General features: G+C 43.9%; 2 protein-coding genes across 4 annotated transcripts in view; one reads left to right on the top strand and one right to left on the bottom strand.

The window, feature by feature from the left end:
• The window catches only part of lrwd1 (leucine-rich repeats and WD repeat domain containing 1), an 83,447-nt gene extending 74,910 nt beyond the window's left edge, over positions 1–8,537 (bottom strand). Inside the window, exon 1 of the mRNA XM_087977523.1 lies at positions 8,429–8,537. The gene's annotated coding sequence lies outside the window, so the exon portion shown is untranslated. The remainder of the gene's footprint in view (positions 1–8,428) is intronic.
• Positions 6,149–20,965, top strand: part of dtx2 (deltex 2, E3 ubiquitin ligase) — an 86,695-nt gene continuing 71,878 nt past the window's right edge. For 2 of the 3 annotated variants that reach the window (XM_043718748.2, XM_043718747.2), the window contains exon 1: positions 6,154–6,609. In XM_043718748.2, coding sequence (XP_043574683.1) covers positions 6,264–6,609 — 346 coding nt within the window. In that variant the 5' untranslated portion in view covers positions 6,154–6,263. Of the gene's footprint in view, positions 6,610–20,965 lie in introns of all 3 variants that reach the window. The other variant, XM_043718749.2, reaches the window with a different exon arrangement.

Here is a 20,965-nt window from a genome sequence, read left to right as displayed (position 1 = left end):
CTCCCTGAGTTAACAGTGGCTGAAGGACCTGAACTGAAGGGAATTTATATTTGCCAGGAATTAGTGTTGGAGAGACTGTTAGGTCTGAAGGTTGATAAGTCCCCAGGGCCTGATGGTCTACATCTCAGGGTACTGAAAGAGGTGGCTCGAGAAATCATGGATGCGTTGGTGATTATTTTCCAGAGTTCGATAGATTTGGGATCAGTTCCTGCAGATTGGAGGGTGGCTAATGTTGTACCACTTTTTAAGAAAGGTGGGAGAGAGAAAGCAGGAAATTATAGACCAGTTAGTCTGACTTCAGTGGTGGGAAAGATGCTGGAGTCTATTATAAAGGATGAAATTACGACACATCTGGATAGTAGTAACAGGATAGGTCAGAGTCAGCATGGATTTATGAAGGGGAAATCATGCTTGACTAATCTTCTGGAATTTTTTGTGGATGTAACTCTGAAGATGGACGAGGGAGATCCAGTAGATGTAGTGTACCTGGACTTTCAGAAAGCTTTTGATAAAATCCCACATAGGAGGTTAGTGAGCAAAATTAGGGTGCATGGTATTGGGGGCAAAGTACTGACTTGGATTGAAAATTGGTTGGCTGACAGGAAACAAAGAGTAGTGATAAACGGTTCCATTTCGGAATGGCAGGTGGTGACCAGTGGGGTACCGCAGGGATCATTACTGGGACCACAGCTTTTTACAATATATATTAATGATATAGAAGATGGTATTAATAGTAACATTAGCAAATTTGCTGATTATACAAAGCTGGGTGGCAGAGTGAAATGTAAGGAGAATGTTAGGAAATTACAGGGTGACCTGGACAGGTTAGGTGAGTGGTCAAATGCATGGCAGATGCAGTTTAATGTGGATAAATGTATGGTTATTCACTTTGGTGGCAAGAACAGGCAGGCAGATTACTACCTAAATGGAATCAGTTTAGGTAAAGGGGTAGTACAAAGAGATCTGGGTGTTCTTGTACACCAGCTAATGAAGGTAAGCATGCAGGTACAGCAGGTGGTGAAGAAGGCTAATAGCATGCTGGCCTTCATAACAAGAGGGATTGAGTATAGAAGTAAAGAGGTTCTTCTGCAGCTGTACAGGGCCCTGGTGAGACCACACCTGGAATATTGTGTGCAGTTCTGGTCTCCAAATTTGAGGAAAGACATTCTGGCTATTGAGGGAGTGCAGCGTAGATTCACAAGGTCAATTCCTGGAATGGCGGGATTACCTTACACTGAAAGACTAGAGAGACTGGGCTTGTATACCCTTGAGTTTAGAAGACTGAGAGGGGATTTGATTGAGACATAAGATTATTAAAGGATTGGACACTTTGGCGGCAGGAAACATGTTTCCACTGATGGGTGAGTGCTGAACCAGAGGTCACAGCTTAAAAATACAGGGTAGACCATTTAGGACAGAGATGAGGAGAAACTTCTTCACCCAGAGAGTGGTGGCTGTGTGGAATGCTCTGCCCCAGAGGGCAGTGGAGGCCCAGTCTCTGGATTCATTTAAGAAAGAGTTGGATAGAGCTCTCAAGGATAGTGGAATCAAGGGTTATGGAGATAAGGCAGGAACAGGATACTGATTAAGCATGATCATATTGAATGGTGGTGCAGACTCGAAGGGCAGAATGGCCTACTCCTGCACCTATTGTCTATGGTCTACTATGATATCTTAGTCCCATGTTCCTAGCCTGAATTCATCTGCCTTCCCTGTATGGCCTCTTGCATTGAAGTAAATGCAATTTAATTTATCAGTCCTACCTGGTCCTCGGTTCCTGCCTGCCCTGACTTGCTCCCTTTCCCGTTATATCTTGAAGCTCTATTAATTTAACTTGAAGTCGTCATTAATTTCCAGGTATTCTTTCTGCATTATTTTTGAAGTGGTTCTCGGTCTTTCCCCTTCACCTAACTTTACTACTGTACATTTCTTTGATCTCATCAGGTAGCTCAACCGCGTCTCTGCCAGATCATTGTCAAAGCCATTGCTTCCCAGTTCAGCACTCTTGCAGCCATTTCCTGGCCTCCACAGCAAAACTACTGGAGTATAGTAAGATAGATACTGAAATATTTAGAGTGGAAAGGTATATTTGCTTTCTATTACATAAATCATCTCAACATGAAACTCAAACAGAATGTTATTTTGGGGGGGGAGCATAGAAAAGGTCATTCTAGAATTTTTATCCACTTGTGGGACACTGATATCACTGGCTGGCCAGTTATGTATTGGCCTTCCCTCACTGCCCTTGAACGGAGTGGCTTGCTCGGCATTTTAGAGGGCAGTTAAGAGTCAACCACATTGTTGTGGGTCTGGACTCACGTGTAGCCCAGACCAGGTGACGATGGCAGATTTCCTTCCTTAGAGGTCATTGGTGAGCCAGGTGTGTTTTTCCAACAATTGGCAATGGCTTCATGGTCATCAGTAGATCCTTAATTCCAGTTTTTTTTTTAAATTGAATTCACATTCCTCCATCTGCTGTGGTGGGATTTGAACCCAGGTCCCCAGAACATTACCTGAGTTTCTGGAATAATAGTCTAGCATAATTACACCAGGCCATCATTTCCTTACTTACGCCTGTTCCCTTCCCTGTAACAGTATTTTTACACTCTGGTTTTAAAAAGAAATAATTATACTAATAAGAGAAGTATACCTGTCCAGTTATTAAATTCCACATGACATGTCAAAGTACTTTACAGCCAAATTATGTTGTGATACATCTTCAGGGCAGGTGGAATTTGAACCCATAACACTACCTCTGCAATACAAGACCCTCACACTTTTGTAGGTAAATATGACACCAAAATGCACATAGCAAGATCTCAAATTGTACAATGAGATGAATAAAAATTCAATCTTGTTGAGGTGGTGCTGCTATTTGAGAAGTAGATGTTGCAGACAATATTAAAACTTCCTTACGTACATGTCATGCTGTGGAATCTTAGTCTGCCTGTACGGGCTAAAAAGATTTAAGGTTAAATTTGCCTTGACTCAAACTAACAATTTCCTCATTAACTCAGAAGTTGTGGGTCTAAAGTGCACTCTAGATGATGTAATCGAAACTGACACATCAAGAATAGTACTGGAAGGCTTTTTCTTCCCCCAATCAGACTTTAAATTGAGGCCCTATCATCGTAAGTAAAAGTTCCCATTGTACCATACAAAGAACAGGAATGTTCTGTGTTTTGACTTTTTTTTCTTTCAACATCTTTAACAATAGAGATCATCATTATGACATTTCTGTTTGTGGGAACCTCGTGTGTGGAAATGGCTGTTCATTTCCTACATTAATAAAATGACTGTGCTTTTAAAAATACCTCATTAGCTGTAAAGCATTTGGAATGCTGTGGTCATGAAAAGTTTACAAATGTAAATCTTATGTTATCCACCTACAAGACCACATTAGTTCTGAAGTATGGTACCAAATGATAAAGAGGAGCAGAGACATAAGTATTTTTTAAAAGACAACTTGGGAACTAGTGTAAGATTTTGAAATATATGTGTCGAACTCATTAATCAATTATTCCAGCATATGCTGCAACCTTGAATGTTTCTTCTGCCTCCTCCATGCCTACTTTTTTAACCAAGACACCCGCCCACACACTGAGGATCCCTTCTCCCACCTCCAACACACCCCATCCACCTGGACACCCAGTGCTGGCCTGCTACCCGCCCTTGACCTCTTCATTTCAAACTGCCGCCGTGACATCGACCGCCTCAACCTGTCCAATCACCTCACCCACTCCAACCTCTCACCCTCAATGCTCAGCCCACCACTCCGTCTGCTCCAATCCCAACCTCACCATCAAACCCACACCACACAGTAGTAGTGTGGCTCACAGACCTCTACACCGCTGAAGCCAGACACTAACTTGCAGACACCTCCTCCTACTGCCCCCTTGATCACGACCTCACCTCCCATCACCAAAACATCATCTCCCAGATCATCCACAACTTCATCACCTCTGGGGATCTCGGATCCACAGCCTCCAACCTCATTGTCCATGAGCCCCGCACTGCCTGATTCTACCTTCTTCCTAAGATTCACAAACCTGACTGCCCCGATCGACCCATTGTCTCAGCCTGTGCCTGTCCCACTGAGCTCATCTCCTCCTACTTCGACACTGTCCTGTCCCCCTTAGTCCAGAAACTGCCCATCTACATTTGTTAAACTACCCATGCCCTTCACCTCCTTCAAGATTAGTTTCCCTGGCCCCCAACACCTCATCTTCACCATGGACATCCAGTCCCTGTACACATCAATCCACCATGATGAAGGTCTCCAAGCCCTCCGTTTCTTGGTCCTCACCTTCCACACCACCAAACTCCACATACAATGCATCATCCTCCACCACCTCCAAACGGACCCCACCAGAGATATATTTCCCTCCCCACACCTATCAGCATTCCGAAAAAGACCATTCCCTCTGCAACTCCCTTGTCAGGTCCACACACCCCACCAGCCCACACCTGGCACCTTCCTTGCCACCACAGGAAGTGCAAAACTGCACCCACACTACTCCCCTCACCTCCATCCAAGGCCCCAAGGGATCCTTCCGCATCCATTAGAAAGTCATCTGCACCTCTCCTAATGTCATCTATTGCTTCTGTTGCACCCAGTCTGGTCTCCTCTAAATCGGGGAGACAGGACACCTTCTTGAGGATCATTTCAGAGAACATCTCTGGGGCACCTGCACCCACCAACCCCACAGCCCCGTGGATGAATACTTCAACTCCTCCTCCCACTCTGTCAAGGACATGCATGTCCTGGGCCTCCTCCACCGCTAAACCATTACCATCCGATGCCTGGAGGAGGAATGCCTCATATTCCACCTTGGGACCCTGCAATCACACTGTGGATTTCAACAGCTTCCTTATTGCCCCTCCCCCCACATTATCCCAGCCCCAAGCCTCCAACCCAGCACTGCCCTCCAGACCCTCATCCACCTATTGCTTTCCCAGCTACCTCCCCCCAACCCTACCCCCTCCCATTTATCTCTCAGCCCCAACCCATAAACCTCATTCCTGAAGAAGGGCTTATGCCCGAAATATCATTCTCCTACTCCTTAGATGCTGCCTGACCTGCTGTGCTTTTTCAGCACCACACTCTTAACTCTGAGCTTCGGGCAGTCCTCACTTTCTCCTAGCTGGAATAATTGTGTAAATAACATAGCTGCTTAAGTGAACATTGTACCACTTCAGAAAAATAAGGTGGTGATTACAAAACTGCAACAGAATACAATTAGATGAAACACTGGCACATTTCCAAGAAAAGTTTACCTTTTTTAAAATCCCAGCTGTCTCTTTGTGCCAGAATAGTGCTGTAGTGATTTCATCTCAGATTAAAAATTTTCTACCCCTACAGATTTATAACTCGCCTAATCCTTTTCACTGTCATAATCGTTTTGAAGAGAAATGTATTTGGACCTAATGATTGGATTTACCAGGATCCTACTGCTAACCCTTGTACCAGTCTGCGCTGTATTCGTGAACGCAGCATTCATTCCAAGTGATAATTTGCATTAAAAATAATCTTCCGGACACGAATTTTCCCATCAGCCTTGCACAATTATTCGATTGTGCTATAGCATGACCCCGAACTGAGAGTGCATCTGCGAAACCAACATTGACAAGAGCATGAAATAAAGTAGACAAATGGGAACAGCGGCCCGCTTCGTCATTCCTAAACATGCCAAGTTGATTATGCACTCGAATAAAAATAGAAATACTGCGGATTCTGGAGATTTCGAAATAAAAAAATAGTGCTGGAGAGTTAATGTTTCGACTCTTGAGAGTTGCTGCCAGACTTTCGAATTTCTCCAGCACTGTTTTATAACTGATTATGCATTTTGTTTTTGTATGTGGTTACTGCTGAAACCTTGATATCTTTATAACTGCAGAGTTCACTTAACGTGGCCTGTGTAATTAAGTCTCCCCTGTTAGACTTGCACAATTATTTCGATAAAGTTTATTACCAAGTTTCGTTTCTTGGCTCGCACCTGACACCAGTCGTCAAGAGAGGGTGCTAACTGCAGCGGGGTCTCATGGGATTTGGAGTTCACAGCGGGCGAAACAGCAGCTAGACTTCCGGTGACTGTGACCGGAAAGGACTGCAGTTCCCAGAAGGCAGTGCGGTCGTTGACACCCTGGAGACGAGGAAAACAGTGGGAGGGAGGAGTTTGGATCGGAAAGTTCTCGGTGTTTGTTGTCGCAGCCGATATTAAACTCTCGGACCCACACGGACATTGACTTCGGGGAGGACGAGGATGGCAACGCCGGGCTTCGGAAACGGAGGGGCTGCTGCTGGAGGTGGAGGAGGCGGCGGCGGCCTCGGTGCCAGTGGCTCGGCTTTCTCCGTCAGCCCCTTCCCTGTGTCGGGCTCCGGAGCCGGCCTGGCTCCGCTGGTCGCCGTGTGGGAGTGGGAAGACGAGGCGGGCCGTTGGAGGCCCTACAGCAGCCGTGTGAGCGAGCACATCGAGCGCAGCCTCCAGCATTTACAAGGAGCGGCTGCGGCTAAAGGAATCAGCAGCATCTCCCTGGGCCAGGCCGAGCCTAGGCTGGCCCCCTACATCATCGATATCCCCACACTCACCCAGTTCCGACAGGACACAGGTAAGACCAGCCCCTCGCTCCCACAAACACTCAGCAAGATCCGATCAGTACTGCCTTCACTGCTGTCCAGAAGCGTACTGATCCTTGCCAGTCCTCAGCTTCACTTTTGGTGTTGCTGTCAGTTGTTCATTCTGTGGACCTAAATGTTCATTTTAAAAGGTGCCGATCTCTTTCTTAATGCCTGCATTTCTTCAGTAAATTGCATTCGATTTAAGTCTGAGGTGTTTTGACTGAAACGAGGTTCCGTTTTCGAACAACATTTATGTATTTGGAGCTCATTTCTCCCAAAATTATGAAGAAAGCAAACATTAGCCATATTAAAGATTAAAACTTTTCCATCGCACCATAGATTGTCTGGACTATCAAAACTAACGAATAGGTATGTTAATATTTAATTGCGAGACTAATCATTTCAATTAGTTTCCCTGGTAATAGTTACCATTGTGATTAGGCTGTATATTTCAGATTTCCCCCCTCCCTGTTTCAGAGATATTGAGGTAGTGGTAATATCACTGGATTGTTGGTCCAGAAGTGCTGACTGTTGCCCCAGAGAAATGGATTCTAATCCCAGGGTTGGAAGTTTGAATTTAAATTCAGTTAAATAATTCAAAAGGGGATTGTGCGACAACACAACTCCAACATTATTTTAAAAACCTATCTGGTTTGTTAATGGCATTGATAAAGAAAATCTGCCACCTTAACCTGGCCTGTGTGTGACTCCATACTCACAGCAGCGTGGTTTAATTTGAACTGCCCTGCGAAATGGCATAGCAAGCCACTCAATTTAAGGGTGATTAGGGATGGGCAACAAATACTAATTTTGTCATTGATACCTACTGCTCATGAAATTAAAAAAAAAAGGAACTTTCTTTGGTATCTTCCCATAGTTGCAACTAAGATTGGAGAAATTGGGTTCTTAGCACTCTGACCTTAAGTTGACATTCTGCGATTCTGCTGTGCTGTGGAAATCTATTAACTTGCAATAGTACGTAATGATCCATTTTTCAGGGATTTTAAGTCTGAAATGAAGCAAGACAAATGTATACTTTCTCAAGTCAAACATAAGATTCCTTATTTGCATTTGTGATTTTAGATCTAGACTTAAACTGATATGAGTAATGATTCAAACACTTAATGTAAAGATGTGCATTCACAAAGCTGAATAGGTTGAGGTATGTTGTCAGTACCTCTTCCACAAGGGAACTATTGAATTGCTTGTATATGACCAGAAAACTGAAGGTGTTTGCAACCTTAAAGCTGGCTGTCAAGAAAGTTAAATGCTCCCTACAGCGAACAGTCCCTACAGAAATCTTAATTGTCATGTCAAAACTACAGTTTTCACTGTTCAAATTTAGAATCTTTCTACACCTTCATCTTAATATTGAAATCTGGCATGAGGGAATTTATTTGGCTTGACTATTCAACCACGAGACAAAAGGCACCTTCAGCCTTGCACAGCACAACACAAACAGGCTTTCTCTGGGTGGATGAGAAGAGAACAAATAAAGCTGCCTTAGGCTTTTGACTTCCATTTTAAATTGAAATGCAATCTGTAGCTTAAAAATTTAGTTTTGATTTTTTTAACATGAGTTGCCATGTACTTTGTTAAATTATAGTTGTTTGAGAGTTTTTCATATGTTTGATTAACAAAGACCAATAATTTGACAAAGAATCCCTATAGTGTGGAAACAGGCCCTTCATAGATGTTAAAACATTGCTTTAACATTTGAGACCTGTTTTGCTGAGGCATTAGATTGCAAGAATGTTCATTTTTATAGTAACTTTCATACCATGTACATCCCAAAGTTGGCTGCATTACCTTTTGCATGTAGGTGTTCTTACCAAACAGGCGAAAGTGGGTACTGCAGATGCTGGAGATTAGAGTCAAGGTTAGAGTGGTGCTGGAAAAGCATAACAGGTCAGGCAGCATCCAAGGGGCAGGAAAATTCGTGTTTCAGGCAAAAGCCCTTCTTCAGGAATGAGGCTGGGAGCCTCGGGGGTGGAGAGATAAATGAGGTGGGAGTGGCTGGGGGACGGTAGCTGAGAGCACAGTAAGGTGGAGGGGAAGGTGATAGGGTGGGAAGGAAGATTGACAGGTCATGGGGACTGTGTTGAACTGGAAGGTTGGAACTGGGGTAAGGTGAGGGATGGGGAAATGAGGAAACTGGTGAAGTCCACTGATGCCGTGCGGTTGAAGGGTCCCGAGGCGGAAGCAAAGACGTTGGGTGGTGAGGGAATGGCGATGGAGGAGGCCCAGGACCTGCGTGTCTTTGGCAGAGTGGGAAGGGGAGTTGAAATGTTCAGCCAGGGGCGGTGGGGTTGATTGGCGTGGTGTCCCGGAGGTGTTCTCTGAAGCGCTCTGCAAGGAGGTGGCTAATCTCCCCAATGTAGAGGAGACCGCATCGCGAGCAACAGATACAGTAAATGACACATGTGGAAGTGCAAGTGAAGCTTTGGATGTCGAAGGTTCCCTTGGGGAGTTGGACAGAAGTGAGGGAGGAGGTGTGGGCGCAGGTTTTGCACGTACGGCGGTGGCAGAGGAAGGTGCCAGGAGGGGAGGGTGGGCTGTTGGGGGTTTGGACCAAACCAGGTAATCACGGATGGAACAATCTTTATGGAAAGCGTATAGGGATGAGGAGGGAAAGATATCTCTGGTGGTGGGGTCTGTTTGTAGGTGGCGAAAATGGTGGAGAATGATGCAATGTATACGGAGGTTGGTAGGTTGGAAGGTGAGGACTGGGGAGGTTCTGTCCCTATTGCAGTTGGAGGGGTGGAGTTCAATGACGGAGTTGCAGGATGTGGATGAGATGTGTTGGAGGGCATATTCAACCACGTGGGAGGGGAAATTGCGGTCTTTAAAGAAGGAGGCCATTTGTGTGTTCTATGGTGGAACTGGTCCTCCTGGGACCAGAATCAGCGGATGCGGAGGAATTGGGAATAGGGGATGACATTTTTGCAGGAGGCAGGGTCGGAGGAGGTGTAATCCAGATAGCTGTGGGAGTCGGTGGGTTTATAATGTTAAGTCAGTTACCGTTGATGGAGATGGAGAGGTCCAGGAAAGAAGGCGAGGTGTCAGAGATAGGCCAGGTGGACCTAAGGTCAGGGTGGAATGTGTTGATGAACTGTTCAATCTCCTCGCGGGAGCATGAGGTGGTGCCAATGCAGTCATCAAAGTAGCAGAGGAAGAAGTGGGGAGTGTTGCCAGTGTAACTCTGGAAGATGAACTGTTCTATGTAGCCAACAAAGAGACAGGCATAGCTGGGGCCCATGTGTGTGCCCATGGATACCCCTATCGTCTGGAGGAAGTGGGAGGATTGGAAGAATAAATTGTTGAGGGTGAGGGACCAGTTCAGCCAAATAAATGAATGTGTCAGTGGCAGAGTACTGGTGGGGACGTTGGGAGAGGAAGAAATGGAGAGTTTGGAGGCAGGTCATGGGTGGAGGTGCAGAGGGACTGGATGTCTATAGTGAAGCTGAGGCATTGGGGGCCAGGGAAACGGAAGTCTTCGAGTTGATGGAGGTGTGGGTGGTGTCCCAAATGTATGCGGGGAGTTCCTGGACCAGTGGGGATCGGACAGTATCGACGTAGGTGGAGATGAGTTCAATGGGGCAGGAGCAGGCTGAGACAATGGGTTGGCTGGGGTGGTCAGGCTTGTGGATCTTGGGTAAGAGGTAGAATCGGGTGGTGCGGGGTTCCCAAACTGAGGGTGGATGCTGGGGGTGGGAGATCTCCTGAGGTGATGAGGTTGTGTGTGGTCTGGGAGATGGAGGGGTGGGGTCATGGTCAAGAGGGTGGTAGGAGGAGGTGTTTTCGAGTTGGCATCTGGCTTTAGCAGTGTAGAGGTCAGTGTGCCAAACTACCACTGCACCCCCCCCCCATCCTCTACTTTGATGGTGAGGTTGGGTTTGAAGCTGAAGGAGTAGAGAGTTGCACGTTATGAGGATGAGAGAGTGGAGGGGGGTAGACAGGCTGAGGCAGTTGATGTCTTGGTGGTAGTTGGAAATAGAGGTCAAGGGCAGGTTACAGACTGGCATGGGGCGTCCAGGTGGATGGACTGTGTTGGAGGTGGGCAAAGGGGTCCTTGGAAGGTGGGTAGGGGTCTTGATTGAAAAGGTAAGCTCGGAGGCGAGTTTACCAAACACAACAGTCAAAACGCACAAACAAAAACAGAAGTTGCTGGAGAAACTCAGCAACTCTGGCAGCATCTGTGAAGAGAAAAAGTTAATGTTTCGAGTCCATTGACCCTTGTGCAGACCTCAAATCAGTGGTCTTAACTTGTTATTTTATTATAATAAAGTCCCACAAACAGAAATTTTACTGGAAACAAAGGATAAATATTGTCTAGATCCCAGGCATATTTCTCTGCTCTTCAAAAGGGAGTCAAGATGTCAGTTTAACATCTTAATCAAAAGACAACCTCTGCCAGTGAGACTTCTTCAGTATGCACCTAATTGTCAGCCTACATTACACACTCAACTCCTGCTTACTTAGAGTCATAGAAATGTACAGCACGGATAAACACAGGTTTTCTGATTTCAGAAGTGAACATGCTACCAGTAAATCCAGGTTGATATAAGTAGGCTGCTGATTTTATAAAGATCCTATTTTTAAAAAATATTTTCTTTAGGAATTGGTGGAACTTACTAGTTCCATAGTCACAGTTAGAAATTCACACATGGTGTATTTGGCCTGCGTAACTCCTCCACGGGAGTTTAGCGTGGCCTCAAACATTGATTGCTGTAGCTGGCATTGAGTAGATTATAGGAACTGTGGCTTGTATATTGGTTCCAACACACAATAACGTTTTGTTCCCAAGATCGTTAAGTCAAATCTTATACGAGACTTTCGTTTCACCTGTTTGTGCCATCTAATCTATCAATAATAAATTCGCGAGTCTTATTTGTAATTTTTGATTATTAAACACTGAGTAGTTTTTAACATAAACTGGAAGGATCGCTTTCAATCCCTGTTATCCAATTTCTTGTAACCTATTACTGCTGAAATCAATTATTTTCTTAATCATTATGGGATATAAACATTGTTGCCATGGCCAGCATTTGATCTACATCTCAGTTTGCTGCTGAGAAGGTGCTGGTGATATCCTTCTAAGTCAAGATGGAGTGTGGAGGAGAGTCTGCAGGTAGTGGTGTACCTGTGTGTTAGCTGCCCTTGTCCTATCAGCTAGCAAAGGCAATGATCCAGAACCTCATTTTATATTGGAATACATCTATCCCATGATAATCACATTTACTTTTCTGTATATTTGATGGAAGACTTCTCAATCTGTCTTGTTCTGGATGTTTACATTGTGGGCTCCTGTCTAAGCCTGAATGTAGTGCTAGGGAGGCAAAGCCACCAACCATCATCACCCAAACACCAGATGACCTGGGTGTGAACACCCCTTAGTGGCAGTAGCAAATAGCATAGAGTTAACCACAAGACAAGCATAACGAAGCATTATTTAGATGTTATCTAGCTTTCCAATTATGTTTCCATTTCTTTTAAGCATTTAATGTTACTTAATTGTGAAATCATTTCTAAAACCACCTTAAAAGTTTAATGTCAAAATCTAGTTTGCTTTTGCTCAATTTTTTTTAAATGATTTCGAGTGAATGAATATGGGTGAGTGATGTGCATGGATAAGAGGGTAGATGGTAGATGAAGACAAGATGAGGTTGAAGTGTTTGGAAGAGAATCGGCTGGGGGTGGGGGTGGGGGGAATATTGGGCATGAGTATCAGGCTCAGTGGTTAGTATTGCTGCCTTGCAGCACCAAGGACCTGGGTTCAATTCCAGCCTCGATGACTGTCTATGTGGAATTTGCACATTCTCTCCATGTCTGCGTGGATTTCCTCTGGGTGCCCTGGTTTCCTCCCATAGTCCAAAGTTGTGTGGGTTAGGTGGATTAGATATGCTAAATTGTCCATAGTGTCCAGGGATGTGCAGGCTAGGTGGATCAGCCATGGGAAAATGGGGATAGGATAGACTGGTCTTGATGGATGTTCTTCAAGGGTCGGTGTGGATTTGATGGGCCAAATGGCCTGCTTCTACACTGTAGGTGTTCTGTAATATTTCTGTAATTGGTAGTGATTGGATAGGTGTGGTCTGGGGTTGAGGACAAATAGATTGAAATCCAGTCAGGTTAAGTCAAGAGGGGAGATGATGTCCAAGGTAATTGGGATTTGGGCGAATGGAATTGTTTTGTGGGGATGGTTAATCTTGAGTGGAGTTGGCGTTATGATATGGAGACAGACAGTCAAACCAAATCAGCCTTTCTCCCTTTATATTCGCAACATAGTAAAATTAAACTGTCAAAGACCCTCCGTAGTTACTACAGTGGTTCCCTGATCAGACTTTTTGAATAACCAATTCCAGACAATGGTTTTGTATCTCAAACAATAATGCACCCTACACAATAACTTTAGCAGAGAAAAAATTAAACACAGGGAAACTCATTAATGTCTATCCTTTAAATCCAAAATATTTGTGAACAAGGGCTAAAAGCAAAAGACAGTCAGACTGACAAACAGAGTTAAGGGGGTAAATAAAAAGAAAATAACAAACAGGCCAGATTATTAGATTATTTAAATGGCTTTCATGATGCATTGTTTAACAGGCATAGTGTGAAATCCTTGGTTGTTCTCTTTTGGAACTGCTGATTAAGGTCATCACCTCTTCACCCAGGTGTACGTAGCAATAGTACTAACCTTGTTGTGGTTCTGTTCGCCGAGCTGGAAGTTTTTGTTGCAAACGTTTCGTCCCCTGGCTAGGCGACATCATCAGTGCTTGGGAGCCTCCTGCAAAGCGCTTCTTTGATGTTTCCTCCAGTGTTTATAGTGGCCTGTCCCTGCCGCTTCCGGTTGTCAGTTTCAGCTGTCCGCTGTAGTGGTTGGTATATTGGGTCCAGGTCGATGTGTTTGTTGATGGAGTTTGTGGATGAATGCCATGCCTCTAGGAATTCCCTGGCTGTTCTTTGTTTGGCTTGCCCTATAATGGTAGTGTTGTCCCAGTCGAATTCATGTTGTTTGTTGTCTGCGTGTGTGGCTACTAAGGATAAATCTGATTACATCCAAAAAGCACAACAACTACTTGCAGATTTCAACACCTACCAAATGAAGGAATTTGACCCCACACCACAACTCATCAATAGGATAAATAACACACTAAGGAATCTACAAAAAAACGGACAGATAACCAGAGCTGACCTACAAAGAATGAAACCGGAAAGCAACAACACCCCCAGATTCTATGGATTACCTAAAGTACACAAACCAGACATCCCACTCAGACCCATAGTATCACTGCCAGGGACACCATCATACAAACTGGCCAAAGAACTACAACAGAAACTGAAACACCTGGTCAGCGGATCCAAACACTCTATACAATCAACACAGGAATTCTTGGACATCATCAGAAATATACACATAGACAAAGAAGAAACCATGATATCATTCGACGAGACGGCACTGTTCACTTCAATTGACAAAGCCCTAGCCAGAGAAACAATAGCCAACCTACTGGACATACAGAACAGAAAACAGGACGCTGAACCTATCAACGAAGACGGCATACTCAAACTACTGGACTTGTGCCTCACAACACACTTCACATTCAACAACCAGATATACGAACAAATCAACGGAACACCCATGGGATCACCAATCTCGGGACTCATAGCAGAGGCAGTTATGCAAAGGTTAGAACAAACAGTCCGACCACAAATTCAACCCAAACTCTGGGTCAGATATGTCGATGACACGTTCGTAATCATTAAAAACACGGAAATAAAAAAAACACACCGGATCATCAATGCCACACTCGCAGGAATCCGATTCACGAGAGAAGAAGAAAAGGATAGCCAACTCCCATTCCTAGACGTGATGGTACAGAGAACACCAAACAGAGAATTCACCACAAGGGTATACAGGAAAGCCACACACACAGACCAAGTCCTAAACTATGAAAGTAACCACCCCAACACACAAACGAAGCTGCATCAGGACACTATTCAAAAGGGCCACAACACACTGCAGTACACCAGAACTGCAAAAAGAAGAGGAGGAACACCTATACAAGGTATTCGCCAAAAACGGATACCCACGCAACTTCATCAACAGATGCCTAAGAGAAAGACCCCAGACGAGGACATACCACAACCAAAAGGACTAGCCACACTCCCATACATCAGGAGCATCTCGGAACTGACAGCCAGACTACTGCGACCACTAGGACTCATAACGGCACACAAACCAACAGCCACGCTCAGACAACAACTCACCAGAACGAAGGACCCGATATCCAACATGAGCAAGACAAATGTAGTGTACAAAATACCATGCAAGGACTGCACTAATCACTATATAGGACAAACAGGAAGACAGCTAACAATCCGCATACATGAACATCAACTAGCCACGAAACGACACGACCAGCTATCCTTAGTAGCCACACACGCAGACAACAAGCAACGTGAATTCGACTGGGGCAACACTACTATCATAGGGCAAGCCAGACAGAGAACAGCCAGGGAATTCCTAGAGGCATGGCATTCATCCACAAACTCCATCAACAAACACATCGACCTGGACCCAATATACCAACCACTACAGCGGACAGCTGAAACTGACAACCGGAAGCGGCAGGGACAGACCACTATAAACACCGGAGGAAACATCAAAGAAGCGCTTTGCAGGAGGCTCCCAAGCACTGATGATGTCGCCTAGCCAGGGGACGAAACGTTTGCAACAAAAACTTCCAGCTCGGTGAACAGAACCACAACAACGAGCACCCGAGCTACAAATCTTCGCACAAACTTTGAGTACTAACCTTGCTTTCTATTCTTTTGGTTTCTGGAGGCGAGTGTGAGAGATTAAGCAGAGACCTTTTTTCATTTGTTCGCTTGTGGACTTTGGGAGTTACTGGCTGGTCAACATTTATTGTCTGTACAAAGTTGCACCTGAGACGGTAGTGGTGAACTTTCATGCAATGATAGTGAAGGAATGGTGATTATATTCCCAAGTCAGGATGGGGTAAGTGGCTTGGAGGGGAACTTGCAGGTAATTGTTTTCCCAAGTAACTGCTGCCCTTGTCCATCCACATGGAAGTAGCTGTGGTTTGGAAGATGCTGCCTAAGGATTTTTGGTGAAATCTTCATGCTGTGTTGTCAGCAGTCAAGATCATCATCTCAGAAAACACTTGAGAAAAAACAACTTCAATTCTACCCTGATGGACTGAGTGCCTACCCAAGGCCTCAGTTGCCATTCAATAACTGGCACTTGCCTAAATATATGGCCTCTTTTAGACTTGCCAAAACTCATTCCACTCTACTGTCCTCGTTAGTAGTCAACTTCTCCTATCTGTTTAAACAGTGTTCTTCCTGGGGTTGCTGTGTCTGTAAGAACCTTTTTGATCAAGACTCAGCCTGCAGTGAGCCTCCAGACCTGGTGTCTCTGATTCTAACACCAAGCTGGGATCTTTTTGGAGGCCTCCAGATGCCAAGTAATTGCCTGTTGGAACTTGCAGAAGGATGCCTGCAGTCAGCTGTGTTGATACTTCCTCATGGTCTTAATTTGCAACATCAGTCAATGTAGTTGCAACAATTAAACTCCAGTTAGAAAATGTGGGTAGATTGCTTTGGAAGGAAGCTCTCCACTTCTCGAAGGGGTTTTGTTAAGTTATCTTATATATTTGTTCATGGGTATGGGGCATCACTGGTTAGGCCAGCATTTATTGCCTAACCCTAATTTTCCAAAGGCCAGTTAAGATTCAAACATATTGCTGTGGAGTCGCATGTAAAACAGACTAGGCAAGGATGGCAGTCGTCTTCCCTAAAGGACAACTGTGAACCAGGTGGGTTTTTCCAATAATTAATAATGAATTCATGGTCATCATGAGACCTGTAATTCCAGGTTTTATTGAAATCACATTCCACCATCTGCCTAACCCAGGTCCCCACAACATTACCTGGGTCTCTGAATGAACAGTCCAGTGATAATACCACTAGGCTTGTCCATCTGGTATGTTGCTTCCAGTGGTGGAGGCAGTGAATATTTAAGGTGATTGATCAGTCAAGTCAGTTGCTTCATCTTGTATGGTGTCAAGCTACTTCTATTGTTGGAGCTATACTTATATAGCCAAGGAGAGAGTATTCCATTTCTTGAAGATAGTGGACAGACTTTGGGGAGTAAGATGGTGATGGCTGGCTGCAGGATTTCCAGCTTTTGATCTGTTCTTGTAACCCAGTACACAAAACATAGACTAGTACAGTATGATTAGGCTAATTTCAGTTTCAGGTTGACCACAGGATGATGATAAAAACAATGACTGCAGATGCTGGAAACCAGATTCTGGATTAGTGGTGCTGGAAGAGCACAGCAGTTCAGGCAACATTCAAGGAGCTTCTAAATCGACATTTCGGGCAAAAACCCTTCATCAGGAATAAAGGCAGTGAGTCTGAAGCGTGGAGAGATAAGCTAGAGGAGGGTGGGGGTGGGGAGAAAGTAGCATAGAGTACAATAGGTGAGTGGGATGAAGGTGATAGGTCAGAGAGGAGAGGGTGGAGTGGATTGGTGGAAAAGGAGATAGGCAGGTAGGACAAGTCCGTACAAGTCATGAGGACAGTGCTGAGCTGGAAGTTTGGAACTAGGGCGAGTTGGGGGAAGGGGAAATGAGGAAACTGTTGAAGTCCACGTTGTGCCCTGGGGTTGAAGTGTTCGGAGGCGGAAGATGAGGCATTCTTCCTCCAGACGTCTGGTGGTGAGGGAGCGGCGGTGAAGGAGGTCCAGGACCTCCATGTCCTCAGCAGAGTGGGAGGGGGAGTTGAAATGTTGGGCCCGGGGCGGTGTGGTTGATTGGTGCAGGATGATGTTGATGACAGGATGTTGATAGTGAGAGATTCAACTATGGCATTGCTGTTGATCATCAAGGGAGATTGTGATATTCTCTCATTATCTGGAACATGTAAGATTTATGATGCCCTTGACCCTTAATAGCCCACATTAGAATGTTGTTTGGGTCTCATTGCATTTGGGTATCAACTACCTTCACATGAGGAGTTTCACTGTGCAGGCAACAAAATGCTAATAATTGTCCTCAGAAAAACCACAGCCCTCCTTTCTTCTAGAGATATGATTGTAGTAAGTTCAGAGTCGTCTTTCTCCCACAAACACCCTCACGAAAAAAAATTCGCATTTGTGGTTTTGTTAGAGTTTCTTGATATATTTAGTCATCTGTTGGCTTGATCTCAACGGCAATCACTCTCAACCTTAGCTTGAATTCAGGTTTTTATTGTTGAGGTATTAATAACAGTGTAACCCTCCATGTTTTACCTCTGCACAACTTCTTTCAGCTTCTATACATTCTGGCAACTGGAAAGCTGTTATTATCAGATTTTATGGATTTGGTCCACAAAGCACCATGAATCATTTATTTGTGCATTTGTAAGGGAAGTGAACCATATTGGTTAATGGGGTGAATTTAAAGCCTGAAGTTGGCTGTAGTCCAACCTTTATGACCAAGCTGTTCCTAGTTGGGTGTTTCATGTCTTTACTAGCCATTTTTTTTTCTCTTCAAAAAGTGAACATTTATAAATTCTTCTTCTGTTCCTTTTTTTTTTACTGCCCTCTAGATCCTGGCTCACCAGTGATAACAATACCTCTGTTATCATCTTAGCTTGTCAGTTTTGAATCCAGTCAAAATTTCTTTTGACTTAATTTTATAGAATATTTGTAGCATAGAAGGAGGCCACATCACACTCTGTAACTGGCCTGGTACCACTCCCCTTTCTTTTCTCCATTGCGTAGCACAATTTTCTTTTCAAAAAATAAACATTTCCCATTAGAAAGCAATAATTGAACCTGCCTCCACCATCCTGTCAGGCAGTGCATTCCACCCAATGTATAATGTAATCATTCTTTCAGTTACTGTTGGTTCTTTGCTATTTACCTAAAATTATTGTCCTTTCATTCTCAACTCTGCTGATGGGAACATCTTCTCCTTCTCCAAGCTGTCCAGACCTGGTGTGATACTGAATACCCCAAACAAATCTCCTCTCAGCCTTAATTGAAGTCTCCCACCATCTTGGAACAATTCTTGTAAATATTTCTGTACCCTTTGCAGTGGCTCCACATCATTCATAAACCATGATGCCCAGAATTGAATACAATGCTCCAGTTGAAGAAAGAACAGTGTCTGAGAAAGGATTAGAATAACTCTTCGCCACTAATCTCTCTCTTGTCACTCAGCCAACTTTAAATCCATGCTGCTTTAGTTTCTTTAGGACTTTAGGCACAGTGGTTAGCACTGCTGCCTCACAGCACCACTGAGGGTTTGATTCCAGCCTCAGATGACTGTCCGTGTGGAGTTTGCACATTTTCCCTGTGTCTGCATGGGTTTTCTCTGGGTGCTCCAGTTTCCTTCCACAGTCCAAAGATGTGCGGGTTAGGTGGATTGGCCATGCTAAGATTGCCCAGAGTGTCCAGGGATGTGCAAGTTAGGTCGATTAGCCATGGGAAATAGAGATTTGCAGGTATACGGTAAGGGGTGAGACTCTGTGGGATGCTCTTCAGCGGGTTGGTCTGGACTCAAATGGCCTGCTTCTACATTATAGGGATTCCACAATAACCATAGTTTCTAATTTTTATTATTATCTCAGCAATTGTTTTCTTTTGTATTTCTGTGTTGGAGCCTTCTTTCTCTCCTAATATGGGTGATCCAGAGGAAGAAGTGATTTTGTTGCAGTTTATCTAATGATTTGTGAGAAGGAACCTGATCTCTTTGCTTTTTTTATTGCATATGTTTAAAATCCTGAGTCATCCTCTATAGACTGTACCCTAGGTGATCTTTATCCCTTCCTCTTCAGCTTGCTCCAGCTGTATAAGCCCCTTCTGATTCTCAGCTTCTATTTATATTCTATTTCTTCATTGGAGCAAGAGCCTTTAGCAGCTTTGGTTGCTCTCTACAGTTCCCTTTTTAAATATTTCCCCTTTTCCCCCCTTTAAATGCTTTCAAAGTCCATCTCCGTAATTACATTTTTTTTTACCTCTTCTAATTGCTTGCTCTTAAAATCCATTTTAGTTTCTTACCATCTGTAAAGAGTCTTGGAATGTTAGCCTACGTTGGATTTGCTGTGCTGTTTCATGTTTCTCTCTATTGCCCTTTGTCAGCAATTTTGTGAATGTATATTTTCCGATTCCTTTTTATAACGGTTTGCTAACAGTATTTTTTTCAACCTGTATTCCCAAAGCACTATTAAGTTTTGCCTAACGTGGTGAAAACCGACGTAAAGACAAAGTGCTGGTAAAACAACTTAAAAGAAACCTGGCTGCAATGTTCACCCTTTTTCAGAACTCTTATGTTTAGCCTGCAGTGATGACATTTCACTTGTAGCATTGCTGTTGTTACTGAGAAACTGTTAACCTCCTGCAGCTGCATGTCCACATAGTATCGATAAAATAATAGATGGCATTGTTCTGTCTAAGTCTGAAATTATTTCTTCTGTGCAATTATTATAAACTATTACTTCAGGAATGTACTAATAAGTTAGTGCTGACTTGTAGGATTTTCTGCAGCTGAAATAATTTAAATTCCAAATGGAACAACACTGGTACACTTTCAACACCAGATAGGAATGTGTCTTGTGGTCCAATTTGCTGCACAGCAAAACAAGTTTATTATGTTTTGATAGGATCTAATGTAAGTGGGTTAAAGTTATAAGGTTATGAATTTGAACCTCGCGTCAGGGCCTGAGCAAAAATTAAAGTTACAATGCTTCATAGGCAGTGCCTTTCCCATTCATTAGGTGTACTCTTCTGATTGTTCAGATGGATATTAAAGATTTGTGCTGCAATTGGAAGACTGGGGTGATCTTCTAGCACCATTTTAACCAAATGTGATGTCAAGGAGCCCAAGCAAAATTGAAGTTAGTGGGAATCTGTATAAAATTTTTAATGACTGAAGTCAAGTTGGGCATAAAGGTACAAAAACAGAAACTGCTGGAGAAATTGAATAGGTCTGGTAGCATTTGTGGGGAGAAAGCAGTTAATGTTTCGATTCCGGTGACTCCTAGTCAACGGACTTAAAATGTTAACTGTTTTCTCCCTACAGATAATGCTAGACCTGCTGAATTTCTCCAACAATATCTGTTTTTGTTTCAGATCTCCAACATCTGCAGTTCTTTGTATTATTTTTGATGTAAAGAAAGATGGATATAATTGTTGGGAGCTGCAGGACACTGGAGGAGTTCCTCAGGATGATACTGTAGGCCTGGTCATCTTCAGCTGCTCCATCAATGACACTCATTGCATGATTGCTATTCCATTCACATTTCCTCAGAAGCTGAAGCACTCTGTAATCA

The sequence above is a fragment of the Chiloscyllium plagiosum genome, unplaced genomic scaffold, assembly GCF_037043375.1.
Source record: "Chiloscyllium plagiosum isolate Xiang-an unplaced genomic scaffold, Cpla_swu_hap1 HiC_scaffold_31, whole genome shotgun sequence".
Classification (NCBI taxonomy): domain Eukaryota; kingdom Metazoa; phylum Chordata; class Chondrichthyes; order Orectolobiformes; family Hemiscylliidae; genus Chiloscyllium; species Chiloscyllium plagiosum.
The sequence above is the reverse complement of the archived record's forward strand: the minus strand, read 5'-3'. Positions and strand labels throughout refer to the sequence as shown.